This window comes from Lampetra planeri, chromosome 2 (assembly GCF_965212315.1).
Source record: "Lampetra planeri chromosome 2, kcLamPlan1.2.h2, whole genome shotgun sequence".
Taxonomy (NCBI): domain Eukaryota; kingdom Metazoa; phylum Chordata; class Hyperoartia; order Petromyzontiformes; family Petromyzontidae; genus Lampetra; species Lampetra planeri.
This window is the reverse complement of record NC_136108.1, coordinates 29,537,880-29,557,247: the sequence shown is the minus strand read 5'-3', so window position 1 is coordinate 29,557,247 and position 19,368 is coordinate 29,537,880. Positions and strand designations below refer to the sequence as shown.

General features: G+C 49.7%; 1 protein-coding gene across 1 annotated transcript in view; it reads left to right on the top strand.

Annotated features, from left to right (window-relative positions):
* Positions 1-5,797, top strand: part of LOC144731122 (potassium voltage-gated channel subfamily KQT member 4-like) — a 68,671-nt gene extending 62,874 nt beyond the window's left edge. The window contains exons 11-13 of the mRNA XM_078612106.1: positions 1,005-1,136; positions 2,078-2,216; positions 2,887-5,797. Of these exons, the coding sequence (XP_078468232.1) occupies positions 1,005-1,136; positions 2,078-2,216; positions 2,887-3,666 (1,051 nt within the window). The 3' untranslated portion in view covers positions 3,667-5,797. The remainder of the gene's footprint in view (positions 1-1,004; positions 1,137-2,077; positions 2,217-2,886) is intronic.
* The last annotated feature ends 13,571 nt before the right edge of the window (positions 5,798-19,368 follow it).

The following is a 19,368-nucleotide window of genomic DNA, read 5'->3' as shown; positions in this document are numbered from 1 at the left end:
TTTCCCCCAACGTCTTCGAATTTGTCATTCAAAACGCAGCCTCTCCACGTAACAGCAAGCCCTCCAGTTTGACACGTGGCAGGTTTTTGCCGACCAATTGTGTAAATATATAAATGTGTCGTTAAACCCGCCACCACCCGACAGCCAATTCGGGTTGTCACGTAAACAGAACGTGCCAATTCGTCACTAGTACAGCACACCGGTGTGTTGGAGAGCCAAGCCACAACATTTACAATCTGAGTACGACGTTTTGCCAGTAATTACAATCAGCTTCATCAGGCGACAGCCAGATTTGTGAAGAAGTCCACCTGTTTAGTTACTTTTATAGAGGCGTAGATGTGATTAATCAACGTAGATTATGCATGCGCATTATGCAAGCACATTGATCTTGTACTTCCTGTACATTTTGTGTACTAAAATGGCCGTAACAACGGTAATCCCTATTGAAGTATGCTGGCCAGTATAGGCATGCATTTAAACAATGCTTTATTTGATGATTCCCCTCCAAGCAGCACTAAGTCGGTAGCTGTCCGAACGGTTACAATTATTTTGAGTTTTCTCAATTTCGATAGATTCTCTTAATTAGTCTTGGCCAGTAGTAGCCTGTTTAATGACACGTATATATTTACGCGATCTAACCCAAGCAAGCCCTCCGTATTATAATCTCGCACTTGTCACGGCAGCACCGTCACCGAGATTGTCACTCGTGAATCGTTTCCCATCTCTCCCGAGACTTTCGCACTCCGAGCTTGTGTGCCGGCTTTCCTCCCTGCGGGTACAGTAATACAATTAATTACAAGATGCATAAATGTCTAATAAACCTAACCTCCACCCGACCAAAGCAAATTAGTAAGGTCTGTCACGTGAACCAAACGTGGCAATTAGTTACTACTTGAGCACACTGGTTGTGTGTTGGAGAGAAAACTCACAACATTTACCATTGGCTTGCTCTCCCAACAAACCGGTGCGCTGAAGTGATTGTTGTTGTTGCTGCTGCCGCTCAGGGTGATGAAGTTCCTTGTCGCGAAGAAGAAGTTCAAGGAGACGCTGAGGCCGTACGACGTGAAGGACGTCATCGAGCAGTACTCAGCAGGGCACCTCGACATGCTGGGCAGAGTCAAGAGCCTGCAGGCCCGGTGGGACCACCACCGTAACAACTACAAGAACCACCACCACCACTACCACCACAACCACCTCAACAACAACTAACCACAATATTCTTGGTTATTTCGGTAAAGTCACGTAAAAATATAATATGTTTATATATTTTTTTTTTTATATATTCTATTTTTATTTTTTCCTTCTACGTGACTTTACCGAAAGAACCAAGAATATTAATCCCTACAGTCACGAAAGCTTTAAATCAAAATTTTACTAACCACAATAACAACTACAACAACCACAACAACTTTAATAACCACAACCACCACATCAAGAACCACATCCACCACAACAACCACTACAACTACAACATCCAGAACAACTAGAACAACCACAACAACCGCCACAACGACAGTCTCCATTAAAATATCTCGCAGAGCTGTGCAACTGTTCACGTTCACGAACGTCTCATGGAAGTGGATATAACAGAGCTACCTCTGAGATCCCTTCTTACTTCAAGTGACATCTGATCCACAGACAGTCCAGGGCAGCACCTACCACTCGCTCTGCCATATGCGGTTGTAACAGTCAAATCGGTATTTTAATTCTCACAACTGGAATGTAACGCATAACACAATTTGAACAAACAGAACCAAACTCACCGCACTTGACCTCTTCTGAGCCACCTGACCTTCACGGCCGGTTCGAGCTTAAACAGAGCCTTGTGTCTGTGGGATTGAATGAGGAGGAGAAGCGACGTCTGTATGTATGTTGAACTTCTTTCGCAACGTACATAGCCAACCGTGGCTATTCGGAGGTGCGATGGAAGGACAACAAAGCAAACACGAAAAAGCATTTCTAAAGAAATTTGTTTTCAACCTAGATGATATAAGGGTGCATAGCTCCAGTAGCTTCCTAATATCGGAAGGAAGAGCGTTCCAGACGACGATTCGAACGAGCGCGTCCGCGCGTGCAGGGTCGACCAGATCCTGGGCGTGAGGACCCACTCGGGGCCTGTGGAGCGGAGGGGCCGCGACCGCGGGGCGGGCCCCGAGGCGGATGCGCCGTGTGACGAGCTCAGCCTGCTGGGCCGCGTGGCGCGCGTCGAGAAGCACGTGCGTGTACCCCCCCCCACCCCCGCCCCGACGCATCGCAGCCGCCGCCACAATCGGCGGCGTGTGCGCGCAGTTGCCGCAGACGCGCCGCCCCCTATTTATCCGCCATTCCTCTCGGGTGGAGCAAATGCCGCCGCGGCGAATTCGTTTGCCGCTCGCGTTGGGTTTTTGAAGAACATTTTTTTAAAAGGGATTTTTAAGAACATTCTGGATAATATGCATCGTGTTGTGTTGAATCTACAGATTCAATAATATACAGTGTTGTTATTAAACCTAGCAGTGATATGAAGTGCAGCACAGTCGAATGGGAATTCGTGCGTGGTGAGGTAAAGTGTGGGTACATCTGGCCAGAGTGGGAGAGTAAATCTAATTATCTCTTGAGTTCCCACTAAAGGAGGCCCTTCCTACAGCAGTGGCTTGAGCAACTGCAGGGGTGCGCCTTCATCTTCAACTTCTTATCTGCATACGTGCATGTGCAGACGTTTGATCAATTCAGCTCACATTTGATTTGCTCTTGTGGTCTCGGGTAGGGATAGTGCTTAGTTCGCTAGTGCGGTGCCTATCTGACCAGCTGCTTAGTTCCATTCCCCATCCCCGCAGACACGTTTGACTTTTCACTTGCACGTCGGTTTTCCTGGTCACGGCGTCTCCCATCCTCGCCACGCCACAGGTCCAGGCGATCGAGCAGAAGCTGGACATTCTGGTCGACCTCCACCGCCGCATCCTTGCCGTGCCTCCGGCCGACGACCCCCAGGCGCTGCCGTGGCCCCCTCCTCCCCCGCCGCCCCCTCCCGCCCGGGCGCCGACCGAGCCGCGGGCGCTGGCCTACGACCTCGGAACGACCGCTCCGATCGCGGCTCCGACCATCGCCGCCGCCGCCGACAACGACCACGGTTACTTCTCGGCGCCCAAACCCGCGTCGACGTTCGTGCGTCTCACCGACCGCGGGGAGCCTCCGCCGCTGCCGCTGCCGCCGCCTTCACCGCCGCCCCACGGCAAGCAGCGGTCGCGGTTCGGCGCCAGGCGGGCGCACCCGGCGAGCGAGCCGTCGTCGCGCGTCGACCCGCCGCCGCCGCTGCCGCCGCCGTACTCGTCTTTCGCAGCCGGGGCCTCGCCGTGCGGCCGCGCCGGGGGCCGCAGGTCGACGGCCGAGGGCCGGCGGGGCCGGGCGCACAGCCTCGACTGCCTAGAGCGGGAGAACGGCGTCGGGGTTCTGTCGACGGCGGCGCCGGCGTCGGCCGTCTCGCCGGCGGCGGCGGCGGGCGAGGGCTGGGCGCGTCTGGCGGCGCAGGAGAGCCTGGGCAGCGACGACGCGTCGCTCAGTTGGCAGGACGTGGTGCTCTTCATCAGCGACGAGGACGCGCAGCACGCGGACGCGGCCAGCGAATGCGACGCCGACGACGCGGTGGCGGCGGCGGCGGCGGCCGAGAGGCGCTCGGGGCTCGCGTGACACGGCCTCCCCCGGGGGAAAAGGTTAACGGTGGCAGCAGGGTGAGGTGGAGGGTGAATCGCAGCGCGGGTTGCGGGCAGCTTCTGCCCTGAAGGTGGGCCCTCTGCTGGCGGGGTTGTGGAAACGCCGACCAGAGCTCCGGTCTCACGTGAGATTCCCGAACTCCACCCATCCAAGTCCTCGCAACCCACTGCGGCGCCACTTCTCCACGTTTGAACACTTCCTCGCTCCCCCGCGCGCATCACCCGATGATTGCTAAACAAATCCCACGTGACAGGACGCGCGTGGTGACGCGTAAAAGATGTGCTTATTAATTGGAATCGGCACTCGCCATGTCACGTGGAATATGTTTATAAATCGTCAGGCACTTGCGGCATGTCGCAGCTTAATTTAAACGGAGACCATTGGTAGATATGGGAAGGTGGACTGTGGTGAGCTTGGGAACACTGGATCTGATGCTGCTTCACCCAAATGGACCCAGACTTGTGCGGGCACCAGGGTATCTCGCATGCCTCCATCTGGCATGGTTGGGCACAAAGGGCAATGTATACCTACACATGTTCGAACCCATTGAGATAAACCTGTCTCAGTGACAAGCGTTGCCTGCTGGGGTAAGAAAGAGAGTGCAGCGGTTACAGAAAAACATGAACAACAATAAAATTGATTATCTTGCAACTTTTCAGTTTAGCAACATTATCCATTACACGTTCACACGGGCAACGTGGCTGGGCTGTTGCTGGCTCGGCGAGTGGCAGTTGAGGCCACTACAGTTTTACGTCTTAACACTGCGGTCCCAGGGATATGATCTCGCCCTTGAACCAGTGGTGTGAATCCCGAGTTGATTGAGTCTCTCCAGAGGACAAATGCTTTTGATTTCCAACAAAATGGTACCTGTACTTTTGACCGCCCCAAGGGAAACGATGGGCTGAGTTGAACCCCGGACGGGATTTGAACTGGTAACGTTCCAAATGCAGGGCGAACGCACTCGTCGCTTGCACCACCCTGGCGGCTGGCCCGAGTCTCCGCTCTCAGCCCGTTTAATATTGAACGCAGCACGACGCTGTTGACTGTCGGCAAAAAGGCAGAAGTGTTACGGTCCTGTGGCAGGGCCAGGTCTGTCCGTAATACAGCGACCACTGATAACATCTCTGCACCAAGTGTTGAGGCCTCCTCAGATGGTGCTCACCGCAGAAAAATAATGATGGTGGTGGTGATAATGGTGATGATGGTGGTGATGGTGATTAAGGGCTAAGGTGGCTTTGGCTGGGATTCGAACCTTGCAATCATGATCCTAGTCCTCTTCCAAATAGACTACGGAGGTTGCAACTCCCAATCTTGTGTGATCTACCAATCCAACGTCCATAAATAAATGTGTGCTCATGGAACACTACCCAGTCAGCATTAATGACTTATCAACAACAACAACAACAGGCAGCGGAAATATGAATCAATGATCAAAGAGGACATGAATCGTCACGGTGGCAAAGTGGCAACCCAAAGGAAGGACTATGAAAGAATGAATGAACTGACAATGGCATCACATCAGAGCAACGACAAGTATTTAATAACGCGCGACGTATCAACTTGTATTTAAGCCGGCGAGGGTTTCGCGGACTGGTGGCGTGGGTCTGCAAGCACGGTTCATCGATGCAGACGCAGCGGCGTTGGCCGGCGATGGGAAAAAAAACCGTGGTGAACGAGCGTCGTCACCGCCGCCGCCGCCGCTGCCGTCACAGCCACCGCGGCGTTGAACCGGCGGTTTTCCCAAAGTGCACGCGGTTTTAAACCACGCGCTGTCGGTATGAATGTACTGTAACTCGCTGACCTCATGCAGATAATCACGTGTTTAATGAGGCAGTACAGTGCTGGAATGAGAGGAAGAAGAAAAAAAAAGTTGGGGGGAAAAATCAACCAAACTAGAATTGGAGTAAAAAAAAAAGATGCGGACTTTTGTCCGTAAGTATTCGCAACCCTAATGCGCACACCGTTACGTCTCGGTGCGTAACTAGTCGGACCCTCACGTTGGACAATTTTTTGTTCTTTTCATTCCAGTGCGTGGCTGTCTGTCACACGCGCGTATCGCTGTACGGGGCATATTCATCGTGCGCTTAAAACGTTTCAAAAGCCAAAAGTGGGGTTTGTTTCATCGCTGAAAGTGAAATGTTGTAGACGTACGTCATGTATTGGCCAAATGGGCCTCCTTCCAGATCAGTGTTACCAGGGGGATTTAGGTGAACTGAGGCAACTCTGCACTGGTTTCAACTTTATTAAACGTCTTCAGTGAGGTCTAGACACTTGAAACTGTGCCACTGTAATGGCAAGGCCAGAGTGGGTCAAAGTAACACATGTCGGCTTATAACCGTGGAATGATATTGCAAATTAACAGACATAACGTATGGGTAATGGTTTATGTTCTCAAAAAATACACGTGACATTACAAGCAATAGATGTATTTGAATTGATAAAAGACTTGAGCTTTCAAGGGATGTTATATTATACAACAACAAAACAATCTGCTTTCCTGAGTGGCCCAAAATTAGAATTCAAAAGTGTCACCTTCTTTAGCTCCTAGCTCCAAGACATTTTAACAAAACTGCAGAATTTTCATTACAAACTCCACGACTGCTCTTGCAAAGCTGGTAAGCTGCATGGTCAGCACAAGCACAGGGGGTCACCGGAATTCGACTCGGCAACGAGTTAGGAGGCAAGGTCGGGGGGCACAGTGGTACGTGCCCAACACAAAGAACCCGGTTATCCCGGCGACCCCGTGATGGTGAGTACACAAAGCTGTACTCACCATCACAGTGAGGACAGCTTGGTGGATAAAACGCATCAAATTGGATGGGACATCATCGACATTGAAGGGGGGCTAAATTAGTTACAATTGCGATCATTATTACCGTACTTATCATTTATGACGATGCCTTTTCAGATGAGACTCAAAATACATCGAAAGGTTAGCGAGAGCCCCCCCCCCCCACCGTGCCATTTCCGGGGGCATGAGTAACTCACACCATGTGAGTGACCGACGTCACTCATGCCCTGTTAAGGCTTCTCGTTCCACTCGAATCGCTACAGCAGCAACGCAACCACTACTTTATTTGTTTAACAATCGCCATCTCGCCCGGCGTGCATGGGTATCTGAGTGCATGCAAGCGCTGTGCAGGTTGGACCCCCCCCCCTCCTGTCCTCTCCGAGGTCACCCCCATTGACCTTTACTGGCAGGTCAACTCGCCCAAAATGAATTGTTTCGGTGACCTCGCAGTCATCTTTAACCCGGTGACGGCCCGCTTAGATTCGTCATCTCATTCCCAAGGGAATTCTGGGGGTCCGGAAGTATGCAGGCACGGTGGCCAACTTGAACCGCGACAGTGTGGAATTCTATAGACATATCGGCGTTTCCCCGCCTTGACTTGACTTCACAAATCATCGCGATGATGCGACATCAGGATCGACCGATCAGCTTTGTAATGCACGGGTGTCGTTTGTGTCATCTCATTTGTTCCACCTAAATCCGTTTGTCCTCTGAAATTAGTTTCGTTAGCCTAAATATAATTAGTATATTTGCAGGCGAATACGATAATTGCATGAATCGTAGAACTAGTCGATTCTTTCGCGCATGGCTCGATGCATGCACCGCAAGGAGAAATATATATCGATGAATCGCTGCACAACAAAGTAAAGTTGCCATCCTTATCACCCGAGAACAAAGAAACGAGTTGCACCCGTGGGTTTAATTCACGTGTCCGCGGTGAGGCGGTTTCCCTCGGTGTGCCAGACAAGTGGGGCTCACCGCCAAATGAACAGCCGCCGCCTTTTGCCGTGTTGCCAGACGCCGCCTCTGCCGGCCGTGGTTGGGCCAAGCACTTTTTATTTTTATGAAACCGCCTTTTATGTTTCACGTGGTGACAGTGATTAGACAACAGTGAACATCATAACCCTGAGCCCTACTCGTCACTCGCCTGTAAACACTCATTAATTGTTTTTATCACACGTTGATGTATAGAGGATAACAGAGCTTGGGCAATTGTTGGCAGTGTCGGCTAACCTCATGACTGCTGCTGTTGCCTTCCCGCTTGTCTGTGGTTCCTCCTCCCCGCACCCCGTGAGTCATCCCCTGTCTTTCTCTCCCTGCGGGAGCGAGCGAACAGCGTGCGATGGCGGTACAGCGTTCAAAGTTCGTTAACGTCGTCGCTATTATTGTTGCCCGACATTTGGACGGCACGAACGAGGATGCGGTGTGACGGCCGAACGGCGCACGCGGTGCTGCGGATCCATCCGGCGAGCGTTCCTCCTCGTAGCGGCTGTTTGCACGTCTGTGCCGGTGATCCTTCAGGCTCCACGTCGTGTCGTTCGTTCCGTTCCGTTCGTTTGAGTTGCGCTTTATTTTGTTCGTTTGCCGGATGAAGGAAAATAGTTGCCCCCCCCCCTCTCCTCGAGATGAAGACGCAGAATTTCATCGTTCGTTTTAATCCACACAGGCGCACGACTGCGTATTGCACGTGGTTAGGGGTTGGGGTTGTGCGTATCTTGTATATAATAAGTCAACGTAACTGTCCTCTGCTGCTGATCTTCCTAACAGGATGATGATGGTGATAGCGGTGTAGCCAGCCGGACGGTGGTGACCTTGCGTGCCGTGGAGCGGTGTGTCTTAAGTTATTCACGCACATTATTTATTGTCACGCAGTTTGCACGTGTGTGTGTGGTGTGTGTGTGGTGTGCACGTGTGTGTGTGGTGTGTGTGTGGTGTGCACGTGTGTATGTGTGCACGTGTGTGTGTGTGGTGTGTGTGTGGTGTGTGTGTGGTGTGCACGTGTGTGTGTGGTGTGTGTGTGGTGTGCACGTGTGTGTGTGGTATGTGTGGTGTGTGTGTGGTGTGCACGTGTGTGTGTGGTGTGTGTGTGGTGTGCACGTGTGTGTGTGTGTGCACGTGTGTGTGTGGTGTGTGTGTGGTGTGTGTGTGGTGTGCACGTGTGTGTGTGGTGTGTGTGTGGTGTGCACGTGTGTGTGTGGTATGTGTGGTGTGTGTGTGGTGTGCACGTGTGTGTGTGTGTGGTGTGTGTGTGGTGTGTGTGGTGTCCACGTGTGTGTGTGGTGTGCACGTGTGCGTGTGATGTGTGTGTCCACGTGCGGTGGAGTGAGTGTCACGTCTGCTGGATTGTTTTGTTGGGAGCGGTTGGATCGGTGGTTCGTGCCCGCGGCGAACCGAGTTCGATTCCAGGCTCATGGCCAATGTCAGTGGCGATTATCCCCACTGGTTCAGGGCCTCCCCTAGGTCGACTTGAGTGGCTGCTGCGGCGTTCTTACCGCTGGGGAGACAAAGACGGCCACGCGTGGTGCTCGCTAACAGCACTTGCGTCAACAACCTGCGCAGGCTATAGGAGGGAACTGTGTCTTGTCGTGTTGTATGTGTGCGCATGCATGTGTGTGTGTGTGTGCGTGTATGTGCCGATGATTGGTGCCCAGATTGACCTCTGCGGAAGAGGCTCGTGAAGGACGCTGCTGCTACTGGGCAGAGCAGCGAGGCTCACAACAACGAGCGGAGCGCCGGGTGGATAAAACGCATCAAATTGGCACTGTGGAGCACGGGTGGTTCATCATCTGGCAGTCATCTCAGTCGATCAACCCATGGCACCTTGGGTCTGTCGAATGACCTGTCGGCAAGCCTCCGACACTGCACCTAGCCTGGCACAAGCGCCGTGGTGACACCACCGTCACTTCGTAGTCAATGGCTTGTATGCGTGTGTGTTTTGATATATTTGTGTCTTTGTGTGTGTGTACATATGCTTGCGTACGTATGCTTGTGTGTGCATGGCCATGTATGTGTACTTGCATGTATATATGTAACCATATGTTTGAGTATTTATTTGTGTAGAATATCATGTAAATACACGACTTCATGTGTATTCACGTGCATGTATATATGTACAGTGTGTATATAACGCCGCCACCCACGGTCAACTTGCGAATGTTAAGCCAACGCTGGGATGTAGTTGGAACCGCTGGGCAATCGATGGCCGAATATTCCATCTTTACAGAGCATCAGCACTGCGCGAAGTTTCATGGACACACGCACTTGTAAAGTTCTGTACTGTGTGTGTGTGTGCAGTTGAGTTTGTGTATACTCTGTGTACATGCGTATGTATTAGGGCTGTAACGATTAATTCGCTGGCAATTTGATTAATTGTCGCGATTCAGGGTGATGATTAATGACACTGTTAGCATAGTAAACAGCGTAAGCCAGTCGGGTTGATTGATGCACTGATCCACTCCACAGTCGCCTACTTATCACTCGATTATCGCTACTACCGTGAACTTCAGCAAAGGAGTTATCATCTGGTTCAACAAAATAAACTTTGACTTGTTTGATGACCTCCACTCATGTTGAGCACTCGAGCGATGGACAATACCGATCATGTGTCATCCGGAGCGTCACAACAACACACTCACCCACAAACTCACCACACTGCAGGTCACAACAACACACTCACCCACTCACCACACTGCAGGTCACAACAACACACTCACCCACTCACCACACTGCAGGTCACAACAACACACTCACCCACCCACTCACCACCCTGCAGGTCACAACAACACACTCACTCACCCACTCACCACCATGCATCACGCAACACACTCACTCACCCACTCACCACACTGCAGGTCACAACAACACACTCACCCACTCACCACACTGCAAGTCACAACAACACACTCACCCACCCACTCACCACCCTGCAGATCTCAACAACACACTCACCCACCCACTCACCACCCTGCAGGTCACAACAACACACTCACCCACCCACTCACCACACTGCAGATCACAACAACACACTCACCAACCCACTCACCACACCGCAGGTCACAACAACACACTCACCCACCCACTCACCACACTGCAGATGACAACAACACACTCACCCACTCACCACACTGCAGGTCACAACAACACACTCACCCACTCACTCACCACACTACAGGTCACAACAACACACTCACCCACTCACTCACCACACTGCAGGTCACAACAACACACTCACCCACCCACTCACCACACTACAGGTCACAACAACACACTCACCCACCCACTCACCACACTGCAGGTCACAACAACACACTCACCCACCCACTCACCACACTACAGGTCACAACAACACACTCACCAACCCACTCACCACACTGCAGGTCACAACAACACACTCACCCACCCACTCACCACACTGCAGGTCACAACAACACACTCACCCACCCACTCACCACACCGCAGGTCACAACAACACACTCACCCACTCACCACACTGCAAGTCACAACAACATACTCACCCACCCACTCACCACACTGCAGGTCACAACAACACACTCACCCACCCACTCACCACACTGCAGGTCACAACAACACACTCACCCACCCACTCACCACACCGCAGGTCACAACAACACACTCACCCACTCACCACACTGCAAGTCACAACAACATACTCACCCACCCACTCACCACACTGCAGGTCACAACAACACACTCACCCACCCACTCACCACACTGCAGGTCACAACAACACACTCACCCACCCACTCACCACCCTGCAGGTCACAACAACACACTCACCCACTCACCACACTGCAGGTCACAACAACACACCCACCCACTCACCACCCTGCAGGTCACAACAACATACTCACCCACTCACTCACCACACTGCAGGTCACAACAACACACTCACCCATTCACCACACTGCAGGTCACAACAACACACCCACCCACTCACCACCCTGCAGGTCACAACAACACACTCACCCACTCACTCACCACACTGCAGGTCACAACAACACACTCACCCATTCACCACCCTGCAGGTCACAACAACACACCCACCTATTCACCACCCTGCAGGTCACAACAACACACTCACCCACCCACTCACCACACTACAGATCACAACAACACACCCACTCACCACCCTGCAACACGCCGCACTTCTCGTGTTTCCTGGCACTGCCCCCCAAGCTCTCATAATAACCTCGCTCGAGTCAAGAAACGCGTTCCACTCGCAGCTTTCACAACGTCGACAGACTGCCTACAACAAATACGGATCTAAAAACGCCTCCATCTGATTATTAAGCCATTCAATGCATGCATCGTGAGCTTAGACAATCGAATGAATTGATGCATCAGTGTAGCGTTACCTCTGCAGTATGTCTGGGTATAGGTGTAAATCTGTGTACGTATGGCATTGTGTGACTGTGTGTGTGCGTGAATGAGAATGTGCGTCATCCCACGTGAGCAAGTTTGTGTGCCGGGTGCGGAGAATCCGCGGGCGTCGTTGGTGATCGCACTGCGCTCCCAACCCGGCGACCCGGAATCCCCTACAAGTCGTCGATTGTGCATTGAATGAAGTAGCACCTGGCGTGGTGTTTAGGGGCCGTCCGTAAATTACGTCACGCACCTGGGGGGGGGGGTCGGGGGCCGTCCATAAATGACGTCACGCGATTTTGGACGATTCTTGAACCCCCCCCCCCCATTCGTCACAAAAAGTCAGACCCCCCCCCCTCCCATATAACGTCACAGCTCTGCCCCCCCCCCCCAAAAAAAATATCAAACATCCTTCAAATCGCTTAAAACTATTGTCATTGTAGTGCGTATTTAATGTGGCGCTGCACTCCACTGTTGTAGGAGAAAACACTTATTAAAAAGTATATTTAATTAAGTAGAACGTGTTTAGATTTATTTAAAGTTGCGCATTTTGATGTGACGTCACATTTCTCACCCCCTCAATCGTCACACATCGTCACAATTGTCTGACCCCCCCCCCTAGGTGCGTGACGTCATTTATGGACGGCCCCCCCAGACATTTGTGACGATGTGTGACGAGGGGGGGGGGGTAATGTGACATCACATCAAAATGCGCAACTTTAAATAAATATAGAATTGTGATAACAATACTAATTGTTATAACAACACTCCTATAACATCAGAGTACAGCGCCACATTAAATACACACTACAATGACAATAGTTTAAAGCGATTTCAAGATTTTTTTTTCTTGGGAAGGGGGGGCAGAGCTTTATGACGTCACATTTGAGGGGGGGGGGGTCTGACTTTTTGTGACGCCGTGTGACGAGGGGGGGGGGGGGTAAAAAATCGTCCAAAATCGCGTGACGTCATTTATGGACGGCCCCTTAAACATCAGCACGGGGGGAACGAGGCGGCCGGACGTGGTGGTGCTGGCCACCCACCCCCAGCCAGACGCCACGTGTGCTCTCAAACAGCACTTGCCCCAACAGTCTTGTAAAGCCTACACGGGTGATCTTTGTCTTTGCGCACGGGTACGTACAGGGTGTGCATAAGGTGTTTTGCATTCATTATTCAAGAAACAATTTATTATTTGACGAGTTCGAGACAGGTCGATTCAAAAGCAACACTCGGGAGGTGTGGGTATGTGATGCTCTAACCCCTTTCACGATGACATAGTGGAGGATTTTATAACATCAATTTTTTTTAAGAGTATGTCATTTTGAATAAGCACGGCATGTGACGACTGGTTTCTGTTTTTCTTGACACTTGATATATATTTATATTTTATTATTACGGTTGCCAGATGAATCCACGGACTAACATTAACGCGCTTTTCGGTTAAATTTAACCAATTATACCGTGAATGTGCTCCCGTTATTTCAGCCGCACAGTGCAAACAGCTGTCTAATTATATATCGGTCATCCATAATGGATGAACAATATTTACGGAGCTACCTTGGTGTGCTGCATCTAGTCCCATGAGCCCAGATATTTGGCGTGTTGGCACCACCCGAGGTTCCAATTTATTTGTGATCAATGACGATAATAACCATTTAAAATTAGAATCACAATATGAATTTATAGTGGAGGAATCCGATTACCTATTCAGCTCTTTCACGTGTCCAGTCGGGGCGAGTCAGAAAGTTACAACAACAATACAAAAAACGATTTCAGCGCAAAGTATAGGAAATATAACCAAATTACTAAAAAAATACGTTAAATCTATAAAATATATAAGTTCAAATTGCATAAGTACAGTGGGTCATGACGTAATTCACTCATTGGCCATAGAAATCAATCGGGACGGCTCGAGTATTTCTTCCTGAGATGGTACCAATCTCTGTTCTGGCCCATCGACGATTCATCCACTGCACTTCCCGTCCAGAGGTCGCCAGTTCAATTCTATCTCCTGCCACGGAAGTTGAAACAACGGTGCAGGTTTATTAAATACCCCCCCACCCCTGTCTTCCCTTGCAATATATAAATGGCGACACTAGAATCGATCGGCCGGTAGCTTGTGGTGGGGTAAAGTGTGGGTACGTGCACCTCTTCCAACATATCTGGGCAACGTGGAAGAGTAGACCAAACACCCCCTCTGTTGGAGGCTCCTTCCACCAGCAATGGCATGAGCAAGCAATTGCAGGCCTGCGCCTTTATGGACACCCCACGTGTGTGTGTGGTTGAAGGTTTTAGCCGTGGCCACAAACACGTGTTTGAGAATCTCCCTCGCATAACTGAGGTGTAAATTGGCAGCCTCAGGCTTGAGTCGTCACAGCGTTCAGATGTGGCGGCTTCACAGCAGCGGCTTCTATCAGCGCTCACGCATCTGATGTCCATCGTGGCGTTTCGCTGGGTTTCGATCAGCGTAAAGCATTCAGATCGTAGATTTGAAGCTTTCGTGACTGCAAGGATTCATATTCTTAGGGTTTTTTCGGTAAAGTCACGTAGGTAAAAAAAGAAAATGAATAAAAGTAAAATAAAAATAAAAATCACGACGTTTCGGAGGCAACACAAGCTTCCGTCTTCAAGTGGAACCGTCACAGCACGATAGCTGTATTGATAGAGGCAACACAAGCCTCCGTCCTCAGGTGGAACCGTCACAGCTATCGTGCTGTGATGGTTCCACCTGAAGACGGAAGCTTGTGTTGCCTCCGAAACGTCGTGATTTTTATTTTATTTTTATTTTACTTTTATTAATTTTAATTTTTTACCTACGTGACTTTACCGAAAAAACCTAAGAATATGCATTCGGATCGATTTGTGATGCACCGAGTCGCTCCAGTCACCGGCTAACCGGCTTACCGGCGGTCAGTTCTGTTAACGTAGTTCACGACGTTAGGCAGGTCGACTGGTCATCGAGCACCGATTTTACTCCATTTGCCTCCTTAGCACTCTTCTATCGCTCCTTACCATCGTTTCTGTTGCCATGAACTTCGCTCGTTTATCCCTCGTGGCATGTTGAGGACTTGGTCAACCAGACTGTTTCATCTCATCCATACTTTGTTCAACCACTACACTGCAGGTCATAACACTCACTCATCCTCTCACCCACTCACCCACTTACCCTGTCACCCACTCATTCCCCACATTGCAGGTCACACCACTTCTCTTTCTGTTTCTTCCCCCCACTGAGCCACCGTAATTCCTGCCCACCATCGTGTCTTTTTTCCAAACTCCTATAATAAGAGTAACATTTAACACGTAGGCTTTCGCGACCAATATCATCCATAATAGGTTTTTTGGGATTAGATCGCGTAAATATATAAATGTGTCGTTAAAACCCGCCACCACCCGACACAGCCAACTCGTAAGGGTTGTCACGTAAACAGAACGTGGCCAATTCGTCACTAGTACAGCACACCGGTGTATTGGAGAGTCAAGCCACAATGTAAATGTTGTAAATGTTGTGGCTTGGCTCTCCAACACATCGGTGTGCTGTACTAGTGACGAATTGGCACGTTCTGTTTACGTGACAACCCTTACTAGTTGGCTGTGTCGGGTGGTGGCGGGTTTTAACGACACATTTATATATTTGCACAATCTAGCCTAAAAAAAAACTCTTATGGAAGAGTAACATTGCTTAATTCCTGAAAAGTATCGACGCTTTAACTATTACAACTCTGATAGTGCCGTTTGTTGCTGGCTGTTCAACATTTTGGGCCTTTGGTCCTATGCTCAGCAGTTGTGTAAAAACAAACCCCCATTAAAATCTAATTTTATACGTGTCCGTTTATAACGCTTCCAGATACATTTTCTCCCTTTTCCTTTAAATAATTTCATTTTCCTAAGGCCTAAAGAAATGTGTTCAACATTTATTTAATCTCTTTTCCTGAAAATATATTTGTACCAACAAAACAAATATTGTTTTGTGTCCATATCATTTATTTTATATTTACACCACTCCATAACAGCAGATCGCTACAGACTCCCACTTGGCTCACGACTGGAATTACCTCAATTAATGACTTCTGTTCCTGTCTCTGGGGTTTACTTTCACGGCATCTCACACCCCTTTTCGTCTATTTCTTTGGGGCAAGGCCCATTGAGCCAAGAAGCCTCTTTTAGGTCAGCGCCATGTATGCGACATAAATGTAATTGGCTGCTGATGCCTGTATATGCAGTGTTCTTCATTAATTTTCAAGGTGGGAGGGGGGCGGGGCACTTTCCCAGATAAGACATCAGTGGGATGGCCGCCACACATTTGAAACCATTGGGGGTTTGACAGCAAGAAGGGGAGTTTTCACATCTGTTGTGTATTGTCGGGGGCTGCATGTTACAGGCCGCACTAAAGGCCATCAAGGCCAACCGGTTGCCCGCGGGCCTTGCGATTGTAGGGGTGTCAGGGGAAGGATTCCCACCAATAGGAGGGTTAGTGGGAGGGGTGATCGAGGAGATATAAGGGGAGAACGGGCGGGAAGAGGGGGCTTTTGGCGGGAACGAGATTGGGACGGCTGGGGACAGGTGTGGAAGGGAGGAAAGGATTAAAAGACGAACCCCCCTGCAATCTTGTGTCGGCTCTCCTTTACACAATGAAGAACGCGGCCGTGCAGTGGATGCGGTAACTGTGCGCTGTAGAATAGGAACCCACGAATCGTGCACTGATGACGGCTGCACTGGCTAGGCTACACGACCTGGTTGTGATCAATGTGCTGAGCTACTGATGCCTGTATAGGTAGTGCCTGTACAGAGAGTACGGACCCAAGAACCCTGATGAAGGCTGCGCACTGCAGCTGCGTGGGGCGACTGCAACTAAAAACCCGATGGCAATTTCCACTTGGGTTGCACTTATAAGTTTGTTGAACGTGTATACCTGTGCGTGCATGTACGTGTATACGTGTACTTATATGTACATTGTGTGTGTACACGCGGATCCATATGTAAAGCCCGTGCCTTTAAATTCACGTTTAACCAATTCTGCCAATTAAGTCGCTCGGCAAATGTTGGGAGTCAAATCTCACGACCTTCGTGTGACCCCGATACTGCCATCTTGCCTTTACTGTTAAGTCTTAAAGAACAAAAGTGCTCAACTTGGGTTAAATTGACAATTTACCGATTATGTTTGTTTCTGTGCTGAAAATGTGAACACTATTAATTATAATGTATACCGCTCTGAGCTGTGCTATGGCCGTGTCTTTTTTTGTATCCTCACACATACGACTCAAGACGGGGATGGCGGGGGAAGGTTTGCCCGCTTCTTGTCGGCTTTACCATCACACTCGTCCCAAAAATTTACAAAAAAATATTGCGATCTCACATTTGGAATCAGCCACCCTTCAAGACCACCCAGGCGCCAGAGGTCGCAATCGGGTACCCGATACCCGTACCCTACCCGATACTTGGCTACCTGTACCCGGCCGGGTACGGGTAGCCGGGTACCCGTTTGCAACCCTGGTGCAGCCGGGTACGGGTACGGGTAGGCCGTGAGTCACTGGTGAGTAACCGTTTGTCACTCATTTCCCAACGTCTTGTCTCTGCTCACAATTCAAGTTCCTAGAATCAACCCAACCGCGCCTGCAACATGGCTTCATCCCAGAGGTCGCAATCGGGTACCCGTACCCTACCCGATACCCGGCCGGGTACGGGTAGCCGGGTATCGGGTAGGGTACGGGTACCCGTTTGCGACGCTGGTGCGGCCGGGTACGGGTAAGGAATCAAAACCCGTTTGCGACCTCTGCCAGGCGCACACTCACATCGGGCTCGGTTCATGAATGAAAGTTATAAAAGATGTGCTGCCCACATGTGGCCGGCCGGGTGGTTCAGAGGTCAGAGCGCTGGGCTTGGCACTGCTGGGTGTCATTGGGTTCAATCCGGGTGACTGCAGTGAGTTGATGGTCACCAATGTCTGCAAAAATAAAGGTATATATTGGTTTGCCTGTCTTGTAACGAACCTCAATCTTATAATGTAGGGTGAAGCGGTCCCATTGGTAGCTTCGTGATGCACGTTTTCGTTGACCTTTCTCCAGCACGAAGGCTTGCACTGCTCGTGGCAAAATACCGATAGCACAATCGGGATAAAAATATCTGGACGAAATGAAAAAAATTTGATTCGATTTCGGGTGGCCCTAAATCGACATTTTTCTGGGGGGGAGGGGGGGGTTCCAATATTTTCTGTAACTTCCTTTGTCCCACCAAGGTCCTCCACAGGCCATTCTTGTATAAAACAGCGCGGCAACAAATAAAGTCAATAAATCAATCATAGCATTAACTCAACTGCTTCAGATTTCAGCTTTTAACTGCATAACATTGGTGTGTATCTATATCAGTTACTCAATCCCGCAATCATAACAAATATTTGATATGTATGCTGAATTATGTACCTAACAAGCCCTCACTGACTTTTAAAACTTTTCCAGAAGAGTCCTGCATTGGGGATGTGTGGCGAATTCAATGAATGAGCATTTTTATGTAAACTAAAATATTTTTTATTTTACCAGGTAAGGCCCACTGGCGCTACACAGCTCTTTTTTCAGAAGCGACCTGGCCAAAAATGATAGCTCAACGAAGTGGCTTATGTGGATTTTTTATAGCAGCCAAATACTCTTAAACGCATGTTTTCAAATGTGGAGGGGGAAGCTGGAGGGCCTGTGGGAAAATCCACGCAACCACGGGAAGAACATGCAGCCTCCAAATATATGCACGGGTTTGAAACCACGACCTCTTGCATACCAGGCGAGGTAGTTAACGTATCACCAATTAGGCCGACCACCACCGTTGGGGGTCTTCAGGACAACCCAAATTGTAGCTGTGGCTCTATACAAGCAATGTCGCATATTGTTGATTCCTGTCCACTAAGTCCTGCGGAGGTTTACGGCCAGCGAGGACTCATCGCATGGCTTGTCGATTGTGCAGAATGCTGAATGAATGTAAGAAGCATAAGAAACCAATAGGGAAACAATCTATACATAAGGGAGGCGTAACACTCAAAACTTTGCACAGATAGATTCAATAATATATTGGTGTACTTCTGTATTCTGGCCATTTGGCAACCAAAACCTACGACACCTCATTCCCAGGCAGCCTGAGAACACGCTCGCCCATATTCTTGGTTCTTTCGGTAAAGTCACGTAGAAGCGCCGAAACGTCGTGAGAATTATTTGATTATGTTTTATTTTTATTATTTTATTTCCCTTCTACGTGACTTTACCGAAAGAACCAAGAAGATGAATCCCTGCAGTCACGAAAGCTTTCAATCGAAATTTAAGCTTGACCATGCTTAGCTTTTGAAATCAGACAGGCTCAGCCACATTTAATGTGGTTTAATTATTTATAATGGACACTGTGAATCAGAATATGTATTTATACTGGAGGAATCAGATGAGCTATCAAGCTATTTTTCACATGTCCAGTCGTGGCAGGCCAGAACGTCACAATACAAAAACAACAACAGAAGTGAAAAGTGTCAG